Source organism: Anthonomus grandis, chromosome 8, assembly GCF_022605725.1.
Source record: "Anthonomus grandis grandis chromosome 8, icAntGran1.3, whole genome shotgun sequence".
Taxonomy (NCBI): Eukaryota; Metazoa; Arthropoda; class Insecta; order Coleoptera; family Curculionidae; genus Anthonomus; species Anthonomus grandis.
The window spans coordinates 19,700,426-19,726,449 of NC_065553.1; the positions used below are offsets into that span (position 1 = coordinate 19,700,426).

The 26,024-nt window shown below is 32.8% G+C and overlaps 1 protein-coding gene across 3 annotated transcripts in view; it reads right to left on the minus strand.

Annotated features, from left to right (window-relative positions):
• LOC126739641 (zinc finger protein ubi-d4 B-like) overlaps positions 1 to 26,024 on the minus strand; it is a 38,821-nt gene that overhangs the window by 5,412 nt on the left and 7,385 nt on the right. Inside the window, exons 5-6 of one of the 3 annotated variants that reach the window (XM_050445412.1) lie at positions 25,068 to 25,358; positions 8,248 to 8,658 (exon numbers count right to left, since the gene is read on the minus strand). In XM_050445412.1, the coding sequence (XP_050301369.1) occupies positions 8,248 to 8,658; positions 25,068 to 25,358 (702 nt within the window). Of the gene's footprint in view, positions 1 to 8,247; positions 8,659 to 24,998; positions 25,359 to 26,024 lie in introns of all 3 variants that reach the window. The other 2 variants (XM_050445411.1, XM_050445410.1) reach the window with 2 other exon arrangements.

The following is a 26,024-nucleotide window of genomic DNA, read 5'->3' on the forward strand; positions in this document are numbered from 1 at the left end:
AAGCAAGTTTGATTTCTAAACTTTTCCCTCTTATATTACGAAGTCTAATAAGATTTTTATATCTTCTCATAATCTTTTGAAACCTTTTATATAGTATGCTCTCCTCAAGATATGAAAGTTATTCAATCTTCCATAGATTGTTGGACAATTTCCGTTCTTCTGATATCATTTCTATACTACAGCTACAAGATGGGATATGGGTAAAAAAGGAAAGTTTGGGTGCCGAAGAACAGGTACTTTCCAAGATATGTAAATTTTTCCATAATTACGCAAAACATTTCAACCATTGAGCAATATTCGAACCATACTCCCAGAAAAATTGACATACTTTGAAGTGCACCACGTGACTTCGGCACCAAGAAAAACGACACGTCGGTGTTAGAAAAATTTATTGCACGTCTTTTTTTTTGATTCGAGGTATAAAAACAAATTAAAGGACTCTTGGAAAATAACTGTTCTTACAACACCCAATTTCATGCCATTTGTTAGGAAAGAGTACATTAACATTCTAACTTAACTTTGTTATTAAATACATACGGTTATTTGAGGTGCCAAACCTAATTGCTAACTGACTGGCGCATTTTTTTTTAATTTGGAAGACTTTTGAGTTAATTGTTTGCAATCTAAAAGAGGCATCTGCCTTTTCAGTACTTGAAAAATGACAATGGTTAATTACGTATTTATGAAGCACAATGGTTATATATAAACGAAATGAGTATATAAATAATTAATCTAAAATTAACATAAATTTATCCACATTGGTTTGGAAAAATGTAGCAAAATAATAGGCAGGTGGAAAGTAATACATTGTGCACCATTTTGGTGATAATTGCAGCACTTCTTTGACCAGCAAAGGTTAGTATAAACCATAAAAATCTTTAATAGTAAGGGGGATATAACCAATTACAGCCAAAATGGGACATAGTGTACATGAATAATCAGGTTCTAGAATAAAATAATTATGTATAACTTTTCCACATGCATATAACAAGCTGCTTAGTGGCATTATTCGAACCGCATACAGGGCGATGACTACATGAGGACAATATTGCAATACCGAAACGTTTAGAGCTACGGAAGTAATTTCATTGTCCTTTTAGCCTCTTTGACTATCCCAATACAGTTCGACCCCGTTTTACATCGTTGAAAAGTAGCTACACACATTGATCGGGTCTTAACACCAGAAAGAGCCAAAACAGATTTTGGAAGAAGATGGTTTGTTGATGGTTTTTGAAAAACTGAAATGGCTTTAAATTACTGGTCCAATGCTAGGTTGACTATAATGTCAACAAATGAGTCTAATTGGTTGTTGTAGAAAAAGCACCTCAATGTATGTAGCTAATTCCAAAGATAATTAATTGTTACTAATTAATTATGCCTACAAAAATTGTAATAACTATTACTGGCTCTCTTGCTTTTACCTACTTAATTAATATTAAAAAAGAACTATTTTAAAAATAGTTAATCTAACTCTAGGAGGAACTACCAATTATTTGTGTGATCACTTTCACATTTAATTTTGCTCATACAATATATAAATCAACAATACGGATCACTCGTAAACAATATTTATATACGATGCAAAAGAGAATTTTGTACAACATCAAATTTGGCAGCATAGTTTTGAATATGAATTTTGAATCGTGTATGGGAATTAAATCCTTTTGAGCTAAGACAAGCCCCAATTACGTATATTGTTGGTCAGTTATACGTTATTGTTGTAAATGTACTTCTATCTAATGGAAATGGAAACATTGGAAAGGTTTGGGCGTGTCTCAAATATAAAAAATATTTAAATAATGAACGACTCAAAACTGCTATTTATTAATAAATATTAACAGGGTGACCCACCGAAAAGGTCGCACCACTAGTTGTTTTGGAAAATATGCTCGGACACGTCAATTTTAATTTCTAGGTGGATGTCTTTTCATCTAAAGTCGTACAATACAGGTTGCTCCATAGATAAAATATTGCATTATATTCTAGGTTTTTAAATAGAAACCCCATTTTTTTTTAAATTTTAGATTCTCCATGAAGTTTACTAAATTTTGCATAATAATGCTACTATACCTATTATACTTATATTCAACCGCTTTATAGAATTTTAGAAATGTGAAAATAACGGATTATATCCTAAAAATAATAGTCAATATAGTTCCCATAGTAAAAAGATTACTTTAATTTTTTTCATACTAATTATACTATTCTACTACTTATTAACTTAAGCAACTCTCCGAATATTAAAAACAACTGAGTTTACAGCGAAGTTAAACTAAAAATTATTTTCCATGCAATAATAAAAATTGTGTTCCTCAAATTTTTAAGCATGTCTTAGTTATTTGTATACATTCAGCTATAATCCATTCCCAAAGAAAGTAATCTAAAGAACTTACATCCACAAAAAAATTGATTTTTTGAGTTTTTAAAAATTTTGTATTGTATCCCCCATCATTTTATGATGCGCTGTAAATAAGGCCGCTAGTGTTTTAAACAGTAATTTTGGATCATTAGGGTTTGTGTAAAAAAAACGGTTCTTTGCGCCCTCTGCTTTGTTCTGTGTGCAGCACAACTATCAAGTTGATTTCCGTCATTGTTTAAACGCGTAAAACCGATTGTGATCTCTGAAAATGGCTCGAAAAATGAAAATTTTACTCGAAAAACGTTCACAAATAGTAATTTAGAGAAAAGTCATGAAATTTCAAAGATTTTTAGTGTTTCAAGTGTGGAGTTGAAACTACAGGGAACACGAACGGACATTTTGGTCGCGTTGCTGTGAAAAACCGACATCTACGACTACAAAACAAGCGGATATTATTGTTCGCTCCAAAATATTGGTCAATAGATCAATGGAAATCTGTGTTATGGATCGATGAATCAAAGTTTGAGATTTTTGGATGCAGGCATGTTCAGTATGTTCGACGAAATAAAGATGAGTATTGTATGTATTGCGCCAAAGGTTAAACCTAGCGGAGCCAAAAATAATGCGAAATCGCTTATACTTTTGCGCGGTAGTTAACCCCGGAGATCTCAGTGGTCACTCGATGGGACCTTGTCTCGCGATCCACTGATTCGGAAAATGGATGTATAAAAATCGTACTGGAGAAATACAGTGCGGTGTTGCCTTACCTTCTTGGAAATGAACGTCATTTTCATAATAATTAACATGATTTTCTATTATTTTGGTAAGTTATGGCTCTATTGTATTTTTTCACATTTTTCAGGAATAAAGAAAAGTTTTACAATACGATTTCAAAAAATGCCGTCTCACACATTTATTTTTTCAGGATATTGCGAGTGTACCTCTCGAACCAAATGTGGATTAGAGTAACTCCAATATCGACAGTTCTGTCTATTTACAGCACCACGTAAATAAAACGTACACCCATCCGAGAAACAAAGAAGTAAAAGATTTTGATTTTACGTTGGCACATTAGTTTGCAACACTCCAATTCTATCAAAATCGTCTTCATGAAGCTCGTTGACAAGTTTTATCTGGTAAGGAGTAAATGTATTATCTTTCAAAATTATTTGTATTGTTGAGCGTATAAACCCTGAAGAAATAGCCAGTCCTGCGTAATTAAACTGCTATTCAGTTTCTTTAAATTTTCGTATCAACTTAGGCACATACTTATCAGTAATATTAACTAAATGCATTAACTTAATTAACCGGGCAGTAGCTCTTGCAATGCTCCCATTTTTATTTCTACCCTCTCTTGAATTAAACAAATCATTATTGAATATTTATCATGATTACGTAGGTAACTTTACTAACCATTCGAATTCAAAGACAGAGTCTTTGGGTGGTATCTGTGGTTATTATTTTTTGCTTTAGATGAGTCGAATTAGCTTAACACAGCATATATCTTCACAGCAATTGAAGGTATACACGTTAGTAAAGAAAAGTTGCTAAAAACCTAATCATAAAGAATCTAAAAATTTTACAAAAAAGGGAGTTTCCACTTAAAAATCAAAAGCGTAATGCAATATCTTAGGAGAATGAGATTGACTTGTCCGAGCGTTTTAAAAAAATAGGCGACTTTTTGTTGGGCTACGATGCATATGTTTATTATTTTTTGTAATTCTATATAAGCAGTAAGTTTGACAAAGTTAGAATTGACACTTAATTCTAGGCCTATTTTGTACTAAACAGGTATCGTTTTTATGAATATATTAACGAATAATTATGATTGCTGTTTTATTGTATGGTAAAGACAGTTCAGACAGTATTAGATGAATTATTAGGGAATTCAAACGTTATATTAAATTACTAATTGACTGCATCTAAACTAGAGTTTCATTAGGATCTTTAGTTAAAACAGAACCCCATCTCTCCGTGAATTTCGAAAATCACGCGTATGTAGCCAAGAAGGAACATAATTTACTGGTAAATGTTTAAGCAATGGATATCAGATAAAATATGTTGAGATCAAATGTCCAACCTAATTAACATTAAAAAGCGTTGAACATTAAAATGCATTGTCCACACCAAAGGACAAAAAGAAATTCGGATTTTATTGATAACAGAGAAACATTTTTTAAGCCAATAATGAAAACATGCTGAATAAAATAAAAAAGAGCCATAATTCAATTTTTAGTTCCGATACTATTGAAATGTTTGAGGAAGTATAGTTGCAAAATCACTATATTAAAGAGAAATAGCTTCTGCTGCCTTGGTTGTCAAAAATAAGATTTTTGGTATCAATTTTACCTTATTTTTATTGCTTAGAATAACTGTTTATCCTGTATAGGCATTATGTGTTCCTGTTATATTTCCAATATTTCCATTTACTTCCAATGTCTCAGGGAATATTTCCAGAAATATTACACTACTTCGGATACGCGCTTGTTGCAGTTTTTGATAATTCTAAAATTTATTCCGTATAAAGTTTTAAAACGTTTAATAATCTCATAGAACAGGACTAGAAAACCATAAATGACTAGAGATAAAAAATTCCAACAAGACCAGTTCAGAATTATAAAAAGTACAACAAGCACTGCGGTAGTAAAACCACAACTATTTAAAGAAAAAAAAAACTGTGAAATTAAAAATTTGTGACAAGTAGTATACGAATATGCATTTTTAGTATTAATTTTTAGCTTGACTGAAATTTGAGTAAGTTAAATAGATATTACAAATAAGTCTTGTAAGTTTTACACCAAATTGTTTTTTGGTTAAGACAATTTTAATTTGGTTAATTATAATTGTAAGTTTTAATCATTCTCGTATAACACTACCTTAGTACTACAACTAGATAACTCAACTTTTTGATGTTTTTAGAACTTTGCCATCTGTTTATATTTTCTGCACTCTTACTTAGCTGGCAAAAGTGTACTTAAATTGGTAACCTTGATTTCTTCAAAAGTATTATAAATAATAGATATACCATGATCAAGTTTTCTTTTATTTCAACAAGATGGTAACCTAAGTTACCTACTTATGGTCTTTGTATTTCACTTTACACAACTTTTGTGTAAAGTGAAATTTTTAATGAGATTTATGTTTTTAAAATGAGAAAGGTAAGCACACTTAATTTATTCGAATATAGATCTTCAAAAGTGAGGTTATGACTATCAGAACTGCTAGTCATATGAATAGTAAACGATTTTTTCTAGTATCTTTTCTTTCTTTTAGAAAGTAATATCGCAAATTATGGGGAATATTAAAGATTTCCAAAATCGCTACTTTCCCTCAGAGCACTCTAAATATATTCCAGAAGTTGTCCTTGAAGAGGACCTGAAATGTTCCTATGATGACAGGCTTATAATACTTAATCGAAACCAGAAGTTAGCAATACTTGCGACAGCAGAATTTTCTTCCAAGGAATACAAGGAAGGAACAAACGAAAATAAAGACAAAAGGCACGATTCAAACAATTTTTTTTTCTCGCAGTAAATGTTGTAAACGTTAAAGTTTTTAAGCCTGTTCATTAATACATTGGGAATGAAGAAAGGAGTTGTTGATATAGCTTGTAAAAAAATAACTACTGAAAATACAAGTATTAATAAAAGAGGAAAACACATTCAAAAATTTAACAGCCCAGGTTGTGATTCAAAATATAAAATAACAGATTGAAAGCTTCCCTTCAGTTCTATCACATTACTGCAAACGAAGAGAAGTACTGGCACGAAGGGACGTACTTATGTTCTTTAAATATAACGATTCGTTGTATGCAAAATGGTGCGATGAAAGACATATTCTAACGAGCACTATAATTTAAGATTTCATCGCCTAAGAAAGCATCAATGCAGAATATGTATGTCTTTTCATGCAGATTCTGCAGATCGCAAAACATCTTTGGCAGAAGCTTATAACACTCATATTCAAACGTCATCAAACACCGACCATAAGTGAGACATTGATTGATGGATTGGAACAAGGATGATGCTGATGAAATTTTGCTTGTCCCATCTGACAACACACTGTTTGATAAAAGAAGATTCGCAATTTATAATTTACGTGTTGTCTGTTATTTTGTTACTAAAACAAGGAGATTACTCTATGGTCTTCGAGTTTCAAGGAAAAAGGGGCAGTTGTGAAATCGCTAGTTGTATTTTTAATAAGTACCTAACAACTTTACCATCATCCACTGACAAGAGTGTTTTAGCGATAGCTATGATAGGCAGAAAAAATAAATTTATGGCAACTATATGTATGATACCAGAACAAAAAAGAAATGTTTAATTGTTGGCCTTACTGAAATGGAGACTCTATGCTTGCTGCTATCAGTAAACAGTTTAAAATTTGGACAGTTGGAAGGGTTGTCCAAATGACTGCAAAAAATATAGCAAGTGCAAGGCGAAAAACCTTATGTTATCTACAGCTTAAATTCTAAAGATAGTTTATCTTATAAGTTTCTTGAACAAACTGTTTCCATTTGAAAAGTACATGAAAATGGTCAGTTAGTAAACTGGCAAAAAATGCGTTCGTTGCATTTTAATAAATCTGACCCTTTTGTCATCAAAGTTAAATAAAGTTGTGATGGAAAATTGAGACTCATAGTTTGCAAAAAAAAACTCGTTAAAATTCTTCAATTTCAGTCTTATTATTATTTTAAGGTATCCTTACAATGTAACTTGATGTAGAGCGGCAGGAATCTTTGCCCTGTGCATCCACACATTTTTGGAGCAATTAATTTTTCGCCCGCTCATGTCACTGATAAGAGCATTGAGTGAACACTGACAACGATGTCAACGGAGACCAATGTATCAAATGCCTCAAGATCGAACCTGATCAGTACTCCCTTCCGATTTAATCGATTCCAAAAGCGGGTCACAAAAAAAAGGTCGGAAACGCAAGACTGCAATTCTGACTGACTCAACCGATTTGGTAGAAGAGGAAGTCTAAGAAAACCAAGAAGCATGTGAAGAAGCTTCCTGCAAATCAGCCAGTTGAATGTGCATGATGGTAGAGAAAAATGTGCGTGATAGTTCTGATGAAAACTACAGTTCTCAAAAAACAGTTCTCTTGATGACTGAAGTACCTACTTCTTAATAAATTTTTTTATTGTCATTTTGTTTTATGTGCAATTTGGTCAGTAAGTATGTTTTTTCAGTACATAACTGTTGCAAAATTTTAATTAAATTCATAGAATAATTGAAAGATACTCGATGTAGGTATAACACTTGATATTAACCTAAATCTAGCTACTAACTTACTAACTCGATTAAATACATTTCTGATTTTGGAATTACCTAATTGTAGTATTATGTCGGCGATATGTTTTTTTGTCCTTTTTTAAGAAGATGTACAACGATGGATTTGACTACATGTACGTTTTCATAAGTAAGATTTTATTAATATGAATAAAGAAGTTTTATTTAAAAAAGGCAGATTTCCAATAACTATTCAATTTACCCATTTATATACAGAATTATTGCACTACTTATAAGAACTTTAAATTGGATTTTCCTTCAGAAAATTGCATCAGATCTCTTGATCAGATCCAATATTTTAGAGATTTCCACTTGCCTCTAAAATGTCAGTTGATTATACTCAAAAATGATATTTTCCTATAGTTTGAACCAACTGTCTTATAGTAGCAAAACATGATTGCCACTTATTAGTTTAATTGTGTGGTTTTACTAGCCTGTTTATTTTACATCTTTATGACCCAAGAATCTTTTTTTTTCTACCACGTTTCGGTTTATCCTCGCCCCTGGGAGGCGTGGCCTGTCTAACTGCCAGCTCACCCCCGTACACTCCACCGCCCCCCGAAACATCCGAAGAACTATCAGAACCGGTCTTACCTGACCTTCCGCAGTCGTGACAAGACACCAACTCTTCCACCCCGCCGGTTTTCTTATTCTGCGTCGAATCGCCTAAACAAAAGTCACAATACGGACTCGGCGGCACTTTTCTATCCGCCACCACCGGGGAAGACACCGAAGGGTTCACGAGGAGATGCTCCTGAGACGGCGGGATCTGCACGTGTTGCAACGGGATCTCGATCACTTTTTCCGGTTTTAGTATGGGCATGGGAGGATCTTCTCCGATTGCGCTCGGTGGTGGTTGAGAGGGTAAGTTAGGTGGTAAAGTGGGAGGAGCGGGATTGGGAGGCAGGATTTGTTGGGATGGGGTTAACGGAGGGCCACCCGGTGGCTGTGAGCCGGGTGGGGGTTGGCCATTACCTGGGCGGGGACCTCGACGCATTGGGGTACCTATAGAAGGGAAACCAACTGTTAGGTTTATTTTATTTTTGAAAGTTTAAATACTGTTTTAATTTTGAAAAGTTTAATGTGTGTCAAATACAGGGGCCAGTATACATTGACGAAGTAATGCAACCTTTTTACTATTGATTTTTGAGGTCGAGGTAGCTACATTGCGCAATCTGTCTAATTATAAGGGATTTTACTTACAATTAGACAGACTGTGGAAAATAGGCATGGGCGTCGGGCCAACAAACAAAGCGTATTCATTAGAGATTTGACAAATTAAAAAATAACTACCAAGTCAAACATAAATAATAAAAATTATAATAAAAATAAAGTCTTTATTTTTAAGTCAGACAGAATTTCAAAGAACCCGAAAATACCTAAATATGTTTTTTAGTAATTTATTCTTATTATGAAACCATTTAGCGTTTATTACAAAAATATTAACATATTAAGTAATTTGGCAACAAACATTTTAATCAGATTTACACTGTAATATTATATTATTTATTGAACATTTTAAAAAGGGTTTTTAAGTTGTTTATAGTCCATTTCTTAATCCGTAGGAGCACACGAAAGGGTCGATAGCCATAAAACGGTCGTAAACCATTGGCGTCCCACTTTTCAAGTACATTAAGACCTGAATGTTTTCATTTGTTGGGTTTATTTAATAGTGTAAGAAATAGGCCAATTTGTATATACAATGCACTTGTGCATCAAATGCCCCTAAGTACTGTTAGAAATCTAGTTTCTACATGTGCCAATATGACAGGCATAAGTAAAGCAACAATTTACAGACTTCTTAGTGACAGAAAAAGTGAAAACGGTGAGAACTTCCCTAAGAAGAGTGTAAAGAAAACTGTCGGTAGGAAGCCGATAGCAGTTGATGAGACAGCAAAGCATATCATCAGGAGGACAGTACATTCATTTTATTTTAAGAATGAAATCCCAACTATCGACAAAATTTTGACACTTATAAAAGAAGACGAAAATGTACCAGAAATGGGAAGAAAAAAATTATGGAAAATTTTACACGAATTACATTCTTCTTGGCAAAAGCAAAATAGAAAATCTATTTTAATAGATAAAGAAGAAATAGTCTGTTGGAGAAGAAAGTATTTAAGGCAAATTAAAGAGTATCGAAAGGAAGGAAGAAACATTTATTATTTGGATGAAACTTGGCTTAACGAAGGACACACCGTGAGCAAGTGCTGGCAGGATAAAAATGTTGGAAGCTCCCGTCAGGCTTTTTTAGAAGGTTTATCGACTGGCTTGAAGTCTCCTTCTGGTAAGGGAGATTAATAATTACACATATTTGGAGCTATAAAGGATTTTTAAATGGCGGTCTGTTTGAATTCGAATCGAAGTCAACTAAGGATTACCACGAAGAAATGAACGCTGATGTTTTTGAAGATTATTTTTCCGAAATAATCAAGTCAATTCCCGAAAATTCAATTATTGTTATGGACAATGCCAGCTACCATTCAAGATTAATAGAAAAATTACCATCATCCTTCCAGCTGGCGAAAAGGGGAAATAAAAAACTGGAAAAAGAAATACCTTTTGGAGATGACGCGGTAAAAGCAGAGCTTCTGACAATAGTTACAGAAAATAAATATATAAACAAAAATAAAAGACATGTTGTTGACAAAATGGCAAAACAACACAATATAACCGTACTTCGTTTGCCACCTTACCATTGTAAATTAAATCCTATAGAGTTAATTTGGGCTCAAGTAAAAGGATTTGTGGCTAGAAATAATAAAAACCTTTAAATTGAAAGATGTGAGAGAACTTCTGAAAGCAGCAGTAGATAACGTTACCCAAGAAAACTGGAGCAATGCTGTGAATCATGCTATAAAAGAAGAAGAAAAGATGTGGACCCTCGATAATCTTCTAGAAGAAACTGTCGAACCATTAGTTATAACAGTGAGAATATCTGATTCGGATGAAAGCGATGAGAGTAATAAAATGTGTGATTTATAAATTGATTTTTTTTGTATATTTCGTAAATATTTTTATTGTAATATATGTAAATATGGTTAATAAATTAAAAGATCCTTATATTTATGTACCTTTCTTATAAATGACAAGATATGTTTGGAGAGTTGCATTTTTTATTGGTTGGTATTAAAAAAATGAAATTTTACAACAATTTTTTAAACATTTAAAAAACAATCAAATTGCGGTATTAATCAAATTTTTATATTTCATTTTATTTGCCATAGTTTTTTAATTAGGCTTTTCCGCTTTTAAGAAATGTTTCTTGGTAATTTAATAAATATAGGTTATACCTACCAACCATACTTTTTCCAAAAATCTTTATCTAATAGATAATAGATAAAATCCAACATTATTTATAAATTTTTCATAACAGATTTAATTTTTTATTTAATTTAAAATTAAAATCAATATCCATAGTCGGGACGACACTGGCAACCCGTTTGTCATAAAAATGAACTCGAAACCATTGTTCCGAATTTTACGACCTATTGTATTTGAGACCATACAGGACTTGTCCACTTAAAATTGGTAAAAACAGCCTGGTTTATCATTTTGTTACATGTAGAAAAATGGAAGACTCACCCTATATTTATGCTACTTCTGCATAAATAATGAGGCACTGTGCTCTCACCAAAAAGGAAATAGAGTATAGCAAGAGAAAAGAAAATTATTAAGTTCATAAAGAAAAAACATTTAATTCAAATAATTGGCTGGGCAAAAATATAGCAACTTAAACGTTTTCAATTTTTTTTAAACAAAATAAATCCTAAGTAATTTAAAACTAATACTTCGTTTAGTGCCACTTCTGCACACCTTCGTGGCAAACAGTCAATTAGTTTTTAAATATAGGCCATATCTATTATCTATATTTTCCCAGGCATTTTGACGGCCTCAAAAAAGTTTGTTGAGGATAAAGAAGGTTTTTATGCCTCCACATAATCCCAGAGATTTTCGATGAGATTTAAATCTGGCCACTTCGAATGCCACAGCAAAACATTGATTTTATTATCCCTTAACCATTCAGTGATAAGTTTGGATTTATGTTTTCGGTCGTTACCTTGTTGAAATATTTCTTAAAGGCATTACTTCATCGAGATATAGGACCAATTTGTCATTTAATATGTTACGTTACATAAACCTCTCCATATGACCGTCTATCCTAATCCTATGGAGAGGCCCCACTCTACAAGCTGAAAAATATCCCCATACCATTATGGAACCACCATATGTTTTACACACTCCACTATGTTTTACAGTAGGAGTAATGATTTTTTTGTTCAGCCTTGACCCTACAGGAAGTCGAACATTAGAAGGCCCATCGCTTCGAAATAAATGAAACTTAAATTTGTGGCTAAAAACCACCCGTTTCCATTGATCTGCGGTCCACTGAACCTGGTCTTGAGCAAAATGTAATCGGGCCATCACATTTTTCTTTATTAGAAGCGGTTTTTTCAAATTGACCATTATCCACTAATCTCCTTATACTCCTTGAACTTCTCAAAGCAATACCCATTTCTTCCAGGTTAGCTTTAATTTGCGCCGACGATAAAAAAGGATTTTTTTTTGACATCTGTATAATGTAGTTCTCAATAGAATTCAGCTTTTTTTGTTGTCTTCCTAATACGTCCCGGATTTTTCCTACCTGCCATTTCTGCTATCAATGTCAATTTTTTGATAATGCGGGAAACAATTGATTTATTTACACACAAACTGTTTACAATAACCACTTGTTTATATCCTTATTTGTAACGTCGAATAATAATTTTTGTCACAGCCAATAAAATACTATTACTACGACCCATTATTAGAAATGAATTATGAACACTTGGACAATTTAAACTGCACGATGGGGGGCAAGGAGAAAGATTAAGTTTAAAGAAGTTGCTATAAATATGACCAGCCTAAAATAGATAAAAAATATCGGTATGTGGTATGCCGTTTAAAGCATTACCTTCATATAGCGCACATTATTATAAACTAATAACGAGGGAATAAGTATAAAGCATATATACTTCAATTAATATACTTCATTTAAACCCCTATAACCCCTTCAAGCCCCCCTATACTATAATAACAAACTATAATAACATTTTTATCCTTAATCTCATCAATAGCACATATTTCAAAATTGATATCTTATGCGAAGATATCAATACAATGAATTTTATAAATTTTATAGAAAATTTTAAATATTCTTTTGTATATATGCAGATACCTCCATGTTGTGATAGACAATAATTTGCTAGATTATAGCCATTCAGATCACAGTAGTCAATGTTATAGAACCCCATCCAATGGTCAGCTAAACAAATAATATCAATTTTATACTTTTCCAATGTATCTACTATTCCAATGATAAAAAGTCTACTTTATTATGTAGACTCGTTATATTTTGGAAATATATTTTGAGTTGTTGACCTTTGCTCCAGGTTTGTAATTATATAGACTATAGAGGATTGATTTAAAGAGTCCACTCTTGTGTTGACATGACATGGGCTTGACAGCAGCCGGATTTTTAAAATTACCAGATTATTCTAATTGGAAATATCCGAATAAATTGATTACAAGTTCGGCTGATGATTGATGGTGGCTCAGATACAGAGAAGCGTTAAAGACGTTAATTTTTAATCATTTGATAATCTTCATAGATTTAATTTTGATGGTACTGAGATCATTGGTTGTCAACAAAATAATGACAAAAGACTGGCATTAGAAATGATCAGTATAAAAAAAAATATATAACGAGCGTAACTAAAAAATAAGACACAAATCATCTCAGTACTAGCTATTTCAAATTGATCAACAGATATACGTATTTTCTTATTTCTATTTTATATATGAAGGGTACAGGGAAAAAGCCAGATATGTCACTTTTTATTGAAAATCTCGGTAGAGGCGCCATTGAATTCTTCGAATGAAGACGCTTATTCTCGAGTACTAAAACCGGGAAACAACCACCGTAGTCTTGCGTAAATTAGTATCTAAAATATAGCGTACCGAATAAAAACCAGCTTAGTCCAAAGGTCCAGGGAAAAAACCAGCGATGTCATGTAAACAAACCGGCTGATGGAATATTCATTTTTAAAAAACGTGCCAGTATTATTGCATCCGCAAAAGTGTGACTTCTTGTTTGTCTGTGTGATTAATAATAAACCATTATGGCTAATAGTGATTCGGAGGGATCCGTTGAGAACAAAATTATGCCTTCAAAAAAAAAGAAAGAGAACCGGTCGGATGTCAGAGGTCTCTAAAATGTTGAAGTTATCCACTCATGAAGCTGGACAGCCTTGTAATTGCTCAAGATTAAAGTGCTTTGAGGTACTTAATGAGGCGCAAAGAGCAGAAATATTGAGACATTTTAATGCTCTGACCTCTCACGATGAGCAAAATTATTATTTAGCTGGTTTAATTACAGTCTTACCTGTCCAGCATAGAGGACCTCGTCAAAACGAGAATACTGCCAGTTTCCATGATGCAAGTTATGCGTATCGAGTTCGGGTTCGCGATGGTGATATTCCGGTGTCTGCCAAAGCTTTTTGTTCCATTCATGGGATTAAAAAAAAATAAAATAAATTATATAAAGGAAAGCCTCAAACGAAGTGGTGCAGCTCCTAAGGACAGACGTGGAAAGCATAGTGCAACTCATAGGAAGCTGGACGACTTAACAAAAGGTTTGGTATGTGACCACATCAAAAGTTTTAAGGGTCGTCAGAGCCACTATAGTCTAAAAGATACAAAAAAGACCTATTTACCAGAAGAACTTACAATCAAAAAGATGTTTAACCTCTTTAAGGAAAAGCATCTAAATGCTAAAGTCTCGTATGAAACGTACAGAACAATCTTTAATAAAGAATTCAATATTGCCTTTGGATACCCTAGAAGTGACACATGCGCAATGTGTGATGAATTTCAAATTAAGCTTAAAAGTTTGACTGATACTGATGAAATTAGAGAATTAACCGTTATGAACGAGTTGCATAAAAGAAAGGCTGAGGCGTTTTATTCAAGGAAAAGGCAAGCCAAAAAAGCTGCAAAAAAAAGCATTAAAAAGGAAGCCATCTGCATTGATTTTGCAAAAAATATTTCAATTCCTAAAATTGCCACTAACGACAATTGTCTATGTACGCCTTTAATGTACATGTCCTATCTTCAGGTCAATCTATTTTTTATACCTATCATGAAGGAGAGGTTAAAAAAGGATCAAACGAAGTTGCATCTTTTCTTCTCCATTTTATCAATAATTATTTAGACGACGATGTTGAATAACTGCAAATTTTCTGTGACTGTTCTGAAAATCACATTCCCTATAAGAGGACACTCCTATTTGGACTGTGACAAAAATGTAGGATTGTGGGATTTGAAGAGCCTCTTTGAGGTCCCGGAAGAGTTCGAAGAAATCATTAGGCATTCCCGCTCCAAACCATCGCCGTTTGTTGTGGTGAGTGTGTCACAAAATATGATACTGGATTGGAAATCATATTTAGACATAATATATTTACAAAAATGCCCATTTAAAATCCAGATTTTGAAGGAAATAGTGGCATCATCTAATCATAGCCGCCTTATCTACTACCGTTCAACATATAATGGACCAGTTTTGTCTGGATTAATACGAAAACGCTTTGACCGAAATTTAGCTTTAAGATGTGGAGAATTTTTGCTGCCCGTTCCGGTATACGATGGTAAGTTATAAGAAAGTTTTAAATAAAAATGAAATGTATTAATTTTTGTAATTTTTTTACAGGTTCATTACCAATTCCAAAAGTTAAGTTTAACGACCTAATGAGCCTCATGAGGTTTTGCAGTCCAAAAGCCGTAACATTTTTTCAAAACCTGGCTCATCTCTAACTTACTTTATAATAATATTTTGATAAATAAACATTAAAAATTCCAAAAAATTAAATCTTCTTTTTTATTTCAAAAATAAAAGCAGCTGCTTTTGATCCTGCAAAACCCTGAGTGATGCAGATTTTTTTGCAATAAAGCCGTATTTAGTTTTTCTAAACCAAAAAACCATAGTCATAATACTTTATAATAATATTAACTTCTGTGTTATGTAAACTACATGTTTATATTCATTTTGGAAATAAAAATAATTGGTTTTGAACATTAAAATTCAATTTACTCTAATGTGAAAAGAAATGACATATCTGGTTTTTTCCCTGTACCCTTCATATTTAACGCCAAAAACAGAAGCATATACCAAGGCAAAAAAATTAAAACAAATGTGTGTATAGAAATCCTTATTGGAGTTGTAAATAAAATCTAATGCTATTGCCATTTGAATGTTTGGATCGCTTCTTTTATTTATTATGTATGTATGTTTATAATATCGTTCCTGTGGTATCCGTTAAACTATGGTTACTACTGTTTTTAAAAAAGCTGTAATTTAGATAATTTTTGGAATGTTTGTTCTTTTTATACAGGGTGTGCCAACAAGGTGTACGGCTAAGATAGCGCCTTAACTATACGAGGTAGAGCAAAAAGTTCTACAGCAAAGTTGTAGGGTTGACAAAAACCTACGAACTAAAAATATTTTTATGTATACCGGGTGTGTCACAAAAAAGTTACCATAAAATATGAATTTTTTTTAAATGGTACGCCCTGTATATTATGGTACTAAAATGTGAGGCAAAAAGAGTACTTTACTTTGGTATAACGTTTTTAAAATTTCCGTGCGGCGCACACAGGCGAAATTCGGGGAAAAGCCGGCCATAAATCGGAAATACCAACTTCCCAATTAAGGCCTATTCTGAGTATAATTCAATTATCTAGTTACCTGGGTATAATAAACAATTACCCTTTTGTTTTTCGTCTTGTCACTTGCAGAAATATTTTAGTTGAAAGTAGATGTTCGTGGAGACTATTTCATTGTGATTCAAAAGCGCCTGTAAAAAGTAGTAATTTAAATTTAGTTTTTCGGCAAAGTGTGGGTGAAAATTTTGTAAAGCAGCAATGGAGCCTATTGCTAGTGGTAAGTAGAATATTAAAAATTATAATAATTAAAAATATTTCTTTACTTTTTTTTATTACTGATTTTTTGAAAAGTTAACAGTTAATTTTTTTTAAAAATTTAAATTTCTGATCTTCTGCTAAAGTAAAAGTATGATTTCGCGTAATTTCCCGAATTTAAATTAGTTTTAAATTATTGCTTAATAAGTCATTTGTAAGATCCAATCTTAAGTTGCTGCGATAATTTGCGATCTTGACGAAAAAATATTTTTAAAGATTTGTAGTCCGGGTCCAAATTCCTATAAAATGCTATTGTAGGTCCAAAACGCAAGAAATAATTTTCTGCTACTAACTTGAAGAATAAATTAATTTTTATAAAATAAAACATCATTTAAAAGAAAATTTAATATAGAAATAAAAAAATTGCCATATGGGTTTAAAATTCAATATGGTAACCAATTTTAAATGACAAAATCTTATGAAAAATAATTAACAAAATTACTTATTATTTCAGGGACAGCAACAAAATCTGCTTGGTTTAAAAGAAGCCAACATGTCAGTTGGTTAGGAATTTGTCAGTCCAAGAAAAGAATGGAGCAGTGCCGTTATTTGGCAGAAAAAGTGACCTCTACCATGCGAGTTGAACGCTTGTCAGAAGAGTCTTCAAAAGTCATATATAAATTCATCGAGAAATATGACACAAAATGGTCATCAGCATCAAGAAATAAAACTGCATTTGAAAATAAAAATCGAGATTGGTTAAATATTGAGTCGGAATTATTTTCTGCAATGAATGAAGCTCAACCAGCCGAAATGCAGGGTACAACTCTATCGAGTAGAGGGAGGCCATTCACTGGATTTTTAGATTTAAGTGACCGATCAAAAAGAAGAAGAACTGAACAGATGCGAGCAGATCGAAACCCTGAAGAACTAACATTTGCTGCTCAAATGAAGTTTAGGTCCGAAGGTAAACTGGATGAAGCAGATGTGTTAAAAATGTTGCATTCTCATCACCAACCCGTGCATCAAAATATAAAAAATCTCTTGAAAAAGAATGTGAAATACCATTTTCAGCGGACGAAGCCTTATCGCTTTTTGTAGAGGCTAAATTGACAAAATTTCAATACAATCTTATAAGAAATTCAGCAAAAAGTCATAGGTCAACTCTTTATCCTAATTATCAGTCAATAACTGCCGCAAAAAAAGGTGCTACCCAGAAAACCTAAACATTTCTGAGGATGTTGCTGAAGTGCCTCTTCAAAGTTTGCTGGATCATACATCTTTAAGGTTAATTGAGTCCCTAAAAGAAGTTTTAAATTCTTTAAACCAAGAAAAATATAATAATTTAAATTTAATTTGCAAATGGGGGTGTGACGGGAGTTCTGGGATGAGTCAATACAAACAGCAGTTTGCAGAGTCCAATATTTTAGATGCTAATATCTTTTTAACATCAATGGTACCAATTCAGCTCATTAACGGTGATCCGAAATCAAAAGATAAGTTTGTAATCTGGGAAAATCCCAGAACTTCCTCCACACGATTCTGTAGACCTCTTAGAGTCCAGTTTAGGCATGAAACAACAGAGTTATCAGTGAGAGAAAAGCAATATTTTGACCAACAAATTTCAGATTTGCAACCAACAAAGCTTGATATTCAAGGAAACAATGTATTTTTAAAACACATTTTATATTTTACAATGATAGATGGCAAATTGTGTAATGCTGTTACTGAAAATACTTCAACTCAGAGATGCTATTTGTGTAATCTAACATCCAAAGATTTTAACAATATCGATAAGGTTTTAAAACAGAAAATTGCTGACGAATCTAGATTTCAATTTGGTTTGTCATCTTTACATGCTTGGATTCGTTTTTTTGAGTGTTTGCTGCATCTATCTTATAAGATGGAATTTAAGCAATGGCAAGCGCGAGGCCAGGAAAACAAAGAAAAACTTGCAAATGCCAAAAAACGAATCCAAGACTTATTTTTTAAAGAAATGGGACTATTGGTTGACCGACCAAAACCTGGTTTTGGAAGTACTAATGACGGCAGCACTGCTCGCCGTTTTTTTGAGAATGCTGCTAAAGCTTCGGAAATTACAGCCATTAATCAAGATTTGATATTTAGATTCAGAGTAATTTTATTAACAATTTCTAGTGGTTTTCATATTAAAATCGATAGTTTTAAGGATTACTGTCATGATACGACCAGAAAATTTGTAGAATTGTATCCGTGGTACAATATGCCAACTTCCGTGCATAAAATCTTAATGCACAGTTCTGATATAATATCATATTTTTTGGTTCCAATTGGGCAACTTGGCAAAGAAGCCCAGGAATCAAGAAATAAAGATATTAAAAGATTCAGAGAATTTCATGACGGAAGTTTTTAAGAAAACATCGAAGATATATTTTGTAACCTCTTAATATCTTCTGATCCTTTAATCTCCAATATGAAAAAAATCATCTGCTAAAAAGCTTAAACAGTACCCTTTAGAAGTTTTGGCATTTTTTGATGAACCAACAATTTCTGCTGATGAAAGTGATAGTGAAGATATTGATTGATTTTAATTATTATTAAGATAGGTTAGGCTTTACTATTATTACAAAGTTATTGTTAAGTAAGCTCTGTATATACTTTACATACTTAAATATATTACTCTTAACATGTATTTTAATTGCTTATTTTTACACACAAAGCAAAGGTTACTTATAAAATTAAATAGCACAAAAACAAACAAATCACAACTTTATTTAGTAATTTATAATAAGAAATTTTATTAAACTCAGGTAATTATATTATCAAAAGTCTCAACATTTTGAATTTTATTTCAAAAACTTTCCGTATTATGAATTTTAAACTCTTAACTGAAAAATTGTTGAAATAATAACATTCTGAATTTTTTTTAAGGAAATGCGTACTTACGCAGCGCCTATGTAATGCAATAAATAAACCCAAGGGGGGCGGGGGGATTTAAAAAAATGTTTTAACATTTTCTTATGATTAAATATGTTTGTGGTTCATATCAGCACTACTACTATTTATGGCCGGCTTTTCCCCGATTTTCGCCTGTGTGCGGCGTAATTGCAACGTAATTAATTTTTTTTATATTATTTTCCCTTTTAGAGGGTTCGTTTAAAAAATCATAATTAACTTAAAATTTATTCTGCGCCTATGAAACTTGTACCACAGTTAGTCTAGGGTACCTCCTCTAGGCTGACTATGATAATTTGTAATTTTTTAATACAGGGTGTTTTTAAAGAACTTTCAAACTTGCTGAAATTAAATACGCAATATCTCAAATTTTTCAAATGGAACACCCTGTATATTTTTATCTAATTAAGTTTGTTCCTCAAATACCTTTATTTTTTATTTAATATGTCCTATATATAGCTAAACCAAGTACTTTTTGAGATATTTTAACTTTTCTGTAAAATACTATGCATAAAACGGGTATTCTTTAAGTTTTGATCAAGATTGCTTAAAAACATTGGTTTAAATGTCAAATAATAATTGTCAGTTTATTATGACAGCAGTAGACAAGATCAATGTTTCTTCTTCAAAAACCATTTTACAGATTAGTTAATCGATTTTTGTGTCAGTGAATTAGTTATTGAATCAGTGAATTAGTTAATCGATTTTTAATTTTTATTGTTCATTTTGTAATCAATATGAATTTTCCTCGTAAGGAATTTGTTGATATGATATATGCCCTTGGAGCTGCTGAAAGAAAAAGCCTTTTGGCATCTAGAATTTATGCGCAACTTTATCCTGAAAGGAGACATCCCCAAGCACAAGTGTTTCAAAAACTAAAAGAAAGATTTGAGAGAACAGGAAGTGTAATTTATGAAAAACATGAACGGGTGAAGCCAGTTACAAATGAGGAAAACAGTATGACAGTAGCTTTAAGTGTCGTTGAAGATCCTCATAAAAGCGTTAGGCAGCTTGCTAAAGAATTACGCTTTATTGCAACCTCAATATCTCGCATGCTTCGAAGCGAAAAATTCCATCCTTACCATATTCAATTGTTGCAGAAATTACTTCCGCAGGATTATGAAACGAGAATGGCTTTCTGTCAGTGGGCGCAAAATAAGATTCGTCAGCCTGAATTTTTAAATTTTGTGCTTTTTTCGGATGAAGCTACATTCCATAATAATGGCAGTGTTAATAAACATAATTTTCATTATTACGACACCAGCAATCCATTCTTCACCCGAGAAATTCATCATCAACATAGATGGTCGCTTAATGTTTGGGCAGGAAAAATAGGACATTACGTTATTGGACCGCACTTTTTTTATGGACATCTGAAAATGTGAAATGTATTTAAACTTTTTACAAAACGATTTTAATGTCCCTCTACAAACGTTGCTTGACCATGTTCGAGATAGGATTTGGTTTCAGCATGACGGCGCTCCAGCTCATTATAACCATGCTGTTAGAAATTTTTTAAATGAGCATTTTGTTGGCTGGTGGATAGGGAGAGGTGGGCCGGTCTCTTGGCCCGCAAGGTCGCCAGATTTGACCAAACTGGATTTTTTCTTGTGGGGATATGTGAAGAAAAAAGTCTATCAAACAACTCCTACCATAAGTGAAAATATGAAAAATAAAATTCGGGAGATTTTTCAAACAGTCACGCCAATTATGTTGGTAAAGGTTAATGACTCATTCTCAAAAAGAGTAAACGCTTGCGTACAAAATTTAGGAGGTCATATTGAACACAATTTATAATAATTGTAATTGATCTTTAAAATTTGAAATTAGTGTAACGATGTACATTTATGCAAAAATACGTAAGTACCTACCTAGTATGTAATTTAATTTTGCTGTTTTTTTTAGCAGTTTAGGTGAATAATTGTGTTGGTTAATTTTTCAAGTATGTAATAATAATAATAATAATAATTGTAGGAAAAGTAATAATTCTAATTCATCAATAATTTTTTTTAAGCAATCTTGATCAAGAATACCCATTTTATGCATAGTATTTTACAGAAAAGTTAAAATATCTCAAAAAGTACTTGGTTTAGCTATAGGATATATTAAATAAAAAATGAAGGTATTTGAGGGACAAACTTAATTAGATAAAAATATACAGGGTGTTCCATTTGAAAAATTTGAGATATTGCGTATTTAATTTCAGCAAGTTTGAAAGTTCTTTAAAAACATCCTGTATTAAAAAATTACAAATTTTCATAGTCAGCCTAGAGGAGGTACCCTAGACTAATTGTGGTACAAGTTTCATAGGCACAAAATATTTTAAGTTAATTATGATTTTTTAAACGAACCCTCTAAAAGGCAAAAAATAAAATAAAAAAATTAATTACGTTGCAACGCCGCATGGAAATTTTAAAAACCTTATACCAAAGTAAAGTACTCTTTTTGCCTCACATTTTAGTACCATAATATACAGGGCGTACCATTTAAAAAAAAATCATATTTTATAGTAACTTTTATGTGACACACCCGGTATACATAAAAATATTTTTAGTTCGTAGGTTTTTGTCAACCCTACAACTTTGCTGTAGAACTTTTTGCTCTACCTCGTATAGTTAAGGCGCTATCTTAGCCGTACACCTTGTTGGCACACCCTGTATATGGTTGTAATAAGTAAAGATATTTTTAAACATTAATTTTTTTATTACGTAACGTATGTATGTATGTACGCTGGTTGTCTTTTTTTTTCTTTACTTAAGGTTTACAAATTTAATGAGTTTTATCTATTTAATTAATTAATTTATTTAAATATTATTATCCTATTTATAAATTTTCAATTTTAAAAAAATCATTATAACTTAAAATTTTTTTTATTATATTAATCTGTATTTCCCGTTTACCATCATATAAATTAAAGAAGCTTTAGTTTTATTGGACTACTATTCATCAAATTTTCAACCAGTATTTTTTTGAATTAATTAATCGCAATAATTCAGACTCTACGAAAATATTTGGCATTAAATTTTTATTGTTATACACGTTTGGCATACCAGCAGTTTGTCGTACTTTAGCTATCCAAAATCAAAATCTTTATATAATACAGCCCAACAGTGTACACATGGTCACCCCATCAATAATAAATATTCTATAATGTATCAAACTAAATATTTTTTTTTAAATACTGTTGTTTTTAACGTGAAAATTAACCAACATGCATTCACAACAAAGACACTCACAGGCTCATAACAGAACCACAAAAACACACACACACACACAAAAACATGACTTTCCCCCATAATTGACCTTTAAAATCTACAAACTACTTCAAACTATAACCCTTAACAAAAAAATAAAACTACTTAAATGAAACCAAAATCAGCAAGGAGCCTAATATTTCTACTATCCACATGCTCGTTTTGATCACACAATATGAGAAAAGTAGATGGGGATTTGTAAGTATTAAATCATTTAGTAGTGTCATAAATAATAGTACAGTCAATCTGGCATCCAAAAAAGTGTCTACGTTTAAGAAATTCATGCAGCCGTTGTTTTTTGGTCAATTGTCTAGTATATCGTATTAATTAGAAGACAACAAAAGATAGGTGTGCTAGTCCGTTAAGGTCTGTCAATCAACATATCCTAAGAACCTTATATCAAAATTTTATCTAGTGGAGAGTTATTGCAAATAACCTAAACTTTTTAATTGCTCTATTTTGCAAGTAGCCGAGCACTCACACGAGAGGTATTATTAAACCATCTGTTCCGTTGCCAGTCCCGCCTATCTTGGTCTATTTACCATGGGACAGATCTTTCATTTGCCACAAACTTAAATATCCATTTTTTTATGTTATTAACGGAATTGGTAAAAAGTTCTTCCATATTTTGGAATGATTGAACCGCGGGTTAAGTATTTTAAAGCGGCATAAAATCCCCAAAGATTTTCGGTAGTAGTTTCGGCCGGGAGAAGAAAAAAAATTGAATTATTGGGATCGTGTCTGGTGAAAATTGTGGAAAACAATCTCAAGCAAATACGGCGTTGGAAGTGGATTTTTAATTGGATCTAACAAAAAAAATATGGCCACTGTCCATACTTCGAGAACTTATAGAAAACGAGAAATATTTTTAAAATTACCCGCGAATAAGTTCATAATTCATCAAATTTTGATGAATTATGACGTAAGTTCATCGTAGTTGGAGTAATAGTAAACGGGAACAAGGGAGCCCCATTTTTTATGGTTATTGATTACATTTGACGAATTTGTAGTGCGATTTGTACGGCTTGTGTGCGCAAACAACTTAAAACGAGTCCTATTGTTGGAACCTTTGGTATGACACTCAAGTCGCAAAACAGTTTCAAAATAGTCTTGACAAAAAGACCTTCATACAGTTTTTAAAGATTTAAGTCAAAGAATGGTCTATCAAAGTTCGACCAAGTTGAGGAATCTTTTAGGAAACTGAAAAGATACAATGAAGACCAATGAAAAGTCCGGGATCTATGAGATTAATTGTAGCGATTGTGATAAGAAGTACATAGGGCAAACAAGAAGAAGATCAATTAATATCAGATTTAAAGAACATGTTGCTCCTGTGAAATATAAAAAAGACTTGAAAAGTGAAGTTTCCCTGAACATGTTTTGAATACTGGTCACTTTGTAGGCAGTTAAGTAACTAAAATTAATTAAACCAGTTAATAACAATCGAAAATTAGATGCATAAGAAAGTTTAATAATACTCAGAAATGAAAAAAAAAATTCCTTATAGCCAATTGTCGAGTTTAGTTTAGTTGTAGAGTTAGTGTTTAAACTTTGTTGAGCAAAACACTTGTGGAGAATAAAATAAGAACTTTTGGTTAATAGTAAAATTGTTTTGTGATTTAAACTTGTTAAAACGTTAAAAAATGTTCTTGATAACACATTTAATTACTGGTAGTAAACAAATATATCCGATCTTACTTGGCTTATTACCTCACCTCACACATCGTTCACGTCGGTACAGAACCACGACGGATCTGACATGCAGCAAACACTAAAGTGCGGGGAACTATTACAGAATTGGTCGGTGAAAAACCAAATCATTTAAGAATACCTCTTGAGTGTGCCCGGCTATTAATGAGTGTCATATTTTGATTTGTTTTTAAATTGTTCAGAATCTACTTAACTTCTTTTTTGTCATATATATTTTCTGTAAGACTTACGGGTTAGTCAACGACATTATAAATTTCGAATTCCCTTTAAAACGCCGAGTAAAAAAAAGCACGTGTAGCTTTCCTCAATATGTTGCGAGATCAAAAGTTAGCCTTTACTTCTCGTTCGCATTGACAAACAAGCAAGGGCTGCATAGATTTTCTTAAAACTTCAAATGCCAGACTGACGATTGCACTATAACCAAAGAAAAATCCGGAACGGACCGTATCTACCTTTCCCACTTCGAAATATAAGACATATAAAGGCATGTACCCGGCGGTGCCTGGTTCAAAAAAGACACGTAACTGTCTTGATAGACGACCTGTCCTGGTCCCGGATTACCTGGTCCTGCGACAGCGATCTGCGCAGAGGCGGTACCACTGCCGCCGCCGCCCACTTCGCCGCTAGGAACCGCCCCACCAGAAGGACCAACCCCGGAGCCGGCTCCGGCCGCCACCGGAGTACCCGGTGCACTAGGAAAAGACGAACTGCCCTGGTTACTGTTGCTACCAGAAGCGTTCATGGGTGAGGGGGCGGCGCTGTCCCGCGAATTCTCGTCGGTCGCGCCCTCAATGTGCGAGTGTCGGTAATGGTAGGTAAGTCCCGGACGTGTTTTATATCTGGCACCGCATACTGAAAGAGGAGGTGGTTTTTTTTTGGTTGTTTTGTTTTTGGGTTGCTGTGGCGGCTTCTGATTGGATGATAGTTGGTGCCCGGGTTTATCATGAGCGGTGACCGTTGTATTGAAGCGTGTTTTGTGCAATTGGCTGCCCGGTTAGACACCCTTATGATGGGGCAGAGGGAGGGAAAAATGAGAATCTTCTGTGTGTACATAGGTACGTACAGCCTTTCTCTGTAGTGATCCTTGGTGTTAATGAAATAGTTAGTACCGTTAAGCTGAGAAGCGATAAAACCTTATAAGATATTTTCTTTTAGTAATATAAACAGCGACCCGAGTTTCTTTTTGCGTTACCATAAATAACTCTAACCCAGATGCAAAAGTTTGGCTAAACGAATTGATTTTTGTGATCTTGAGAAAGTGGTCTCTGATAACACAGCCTCACATTCATACAAAATTTAATAAATACAACCCGCATTAATGTATATGTAACTTGTTTGATAGTACAAAACTATTCAATTAAATACACATTAAACGCAATTAATATAAAATAAGTCATGCGACGAAAAATCCAGATACATCTCGGGTCGAAGCTTTTGCATCTGTATTAGACTAAATTATGGCGTTAAAATTAATGTTAGATTGTTATCAGTTAAAGCTGCAAAAGCAATTTTGTTGAA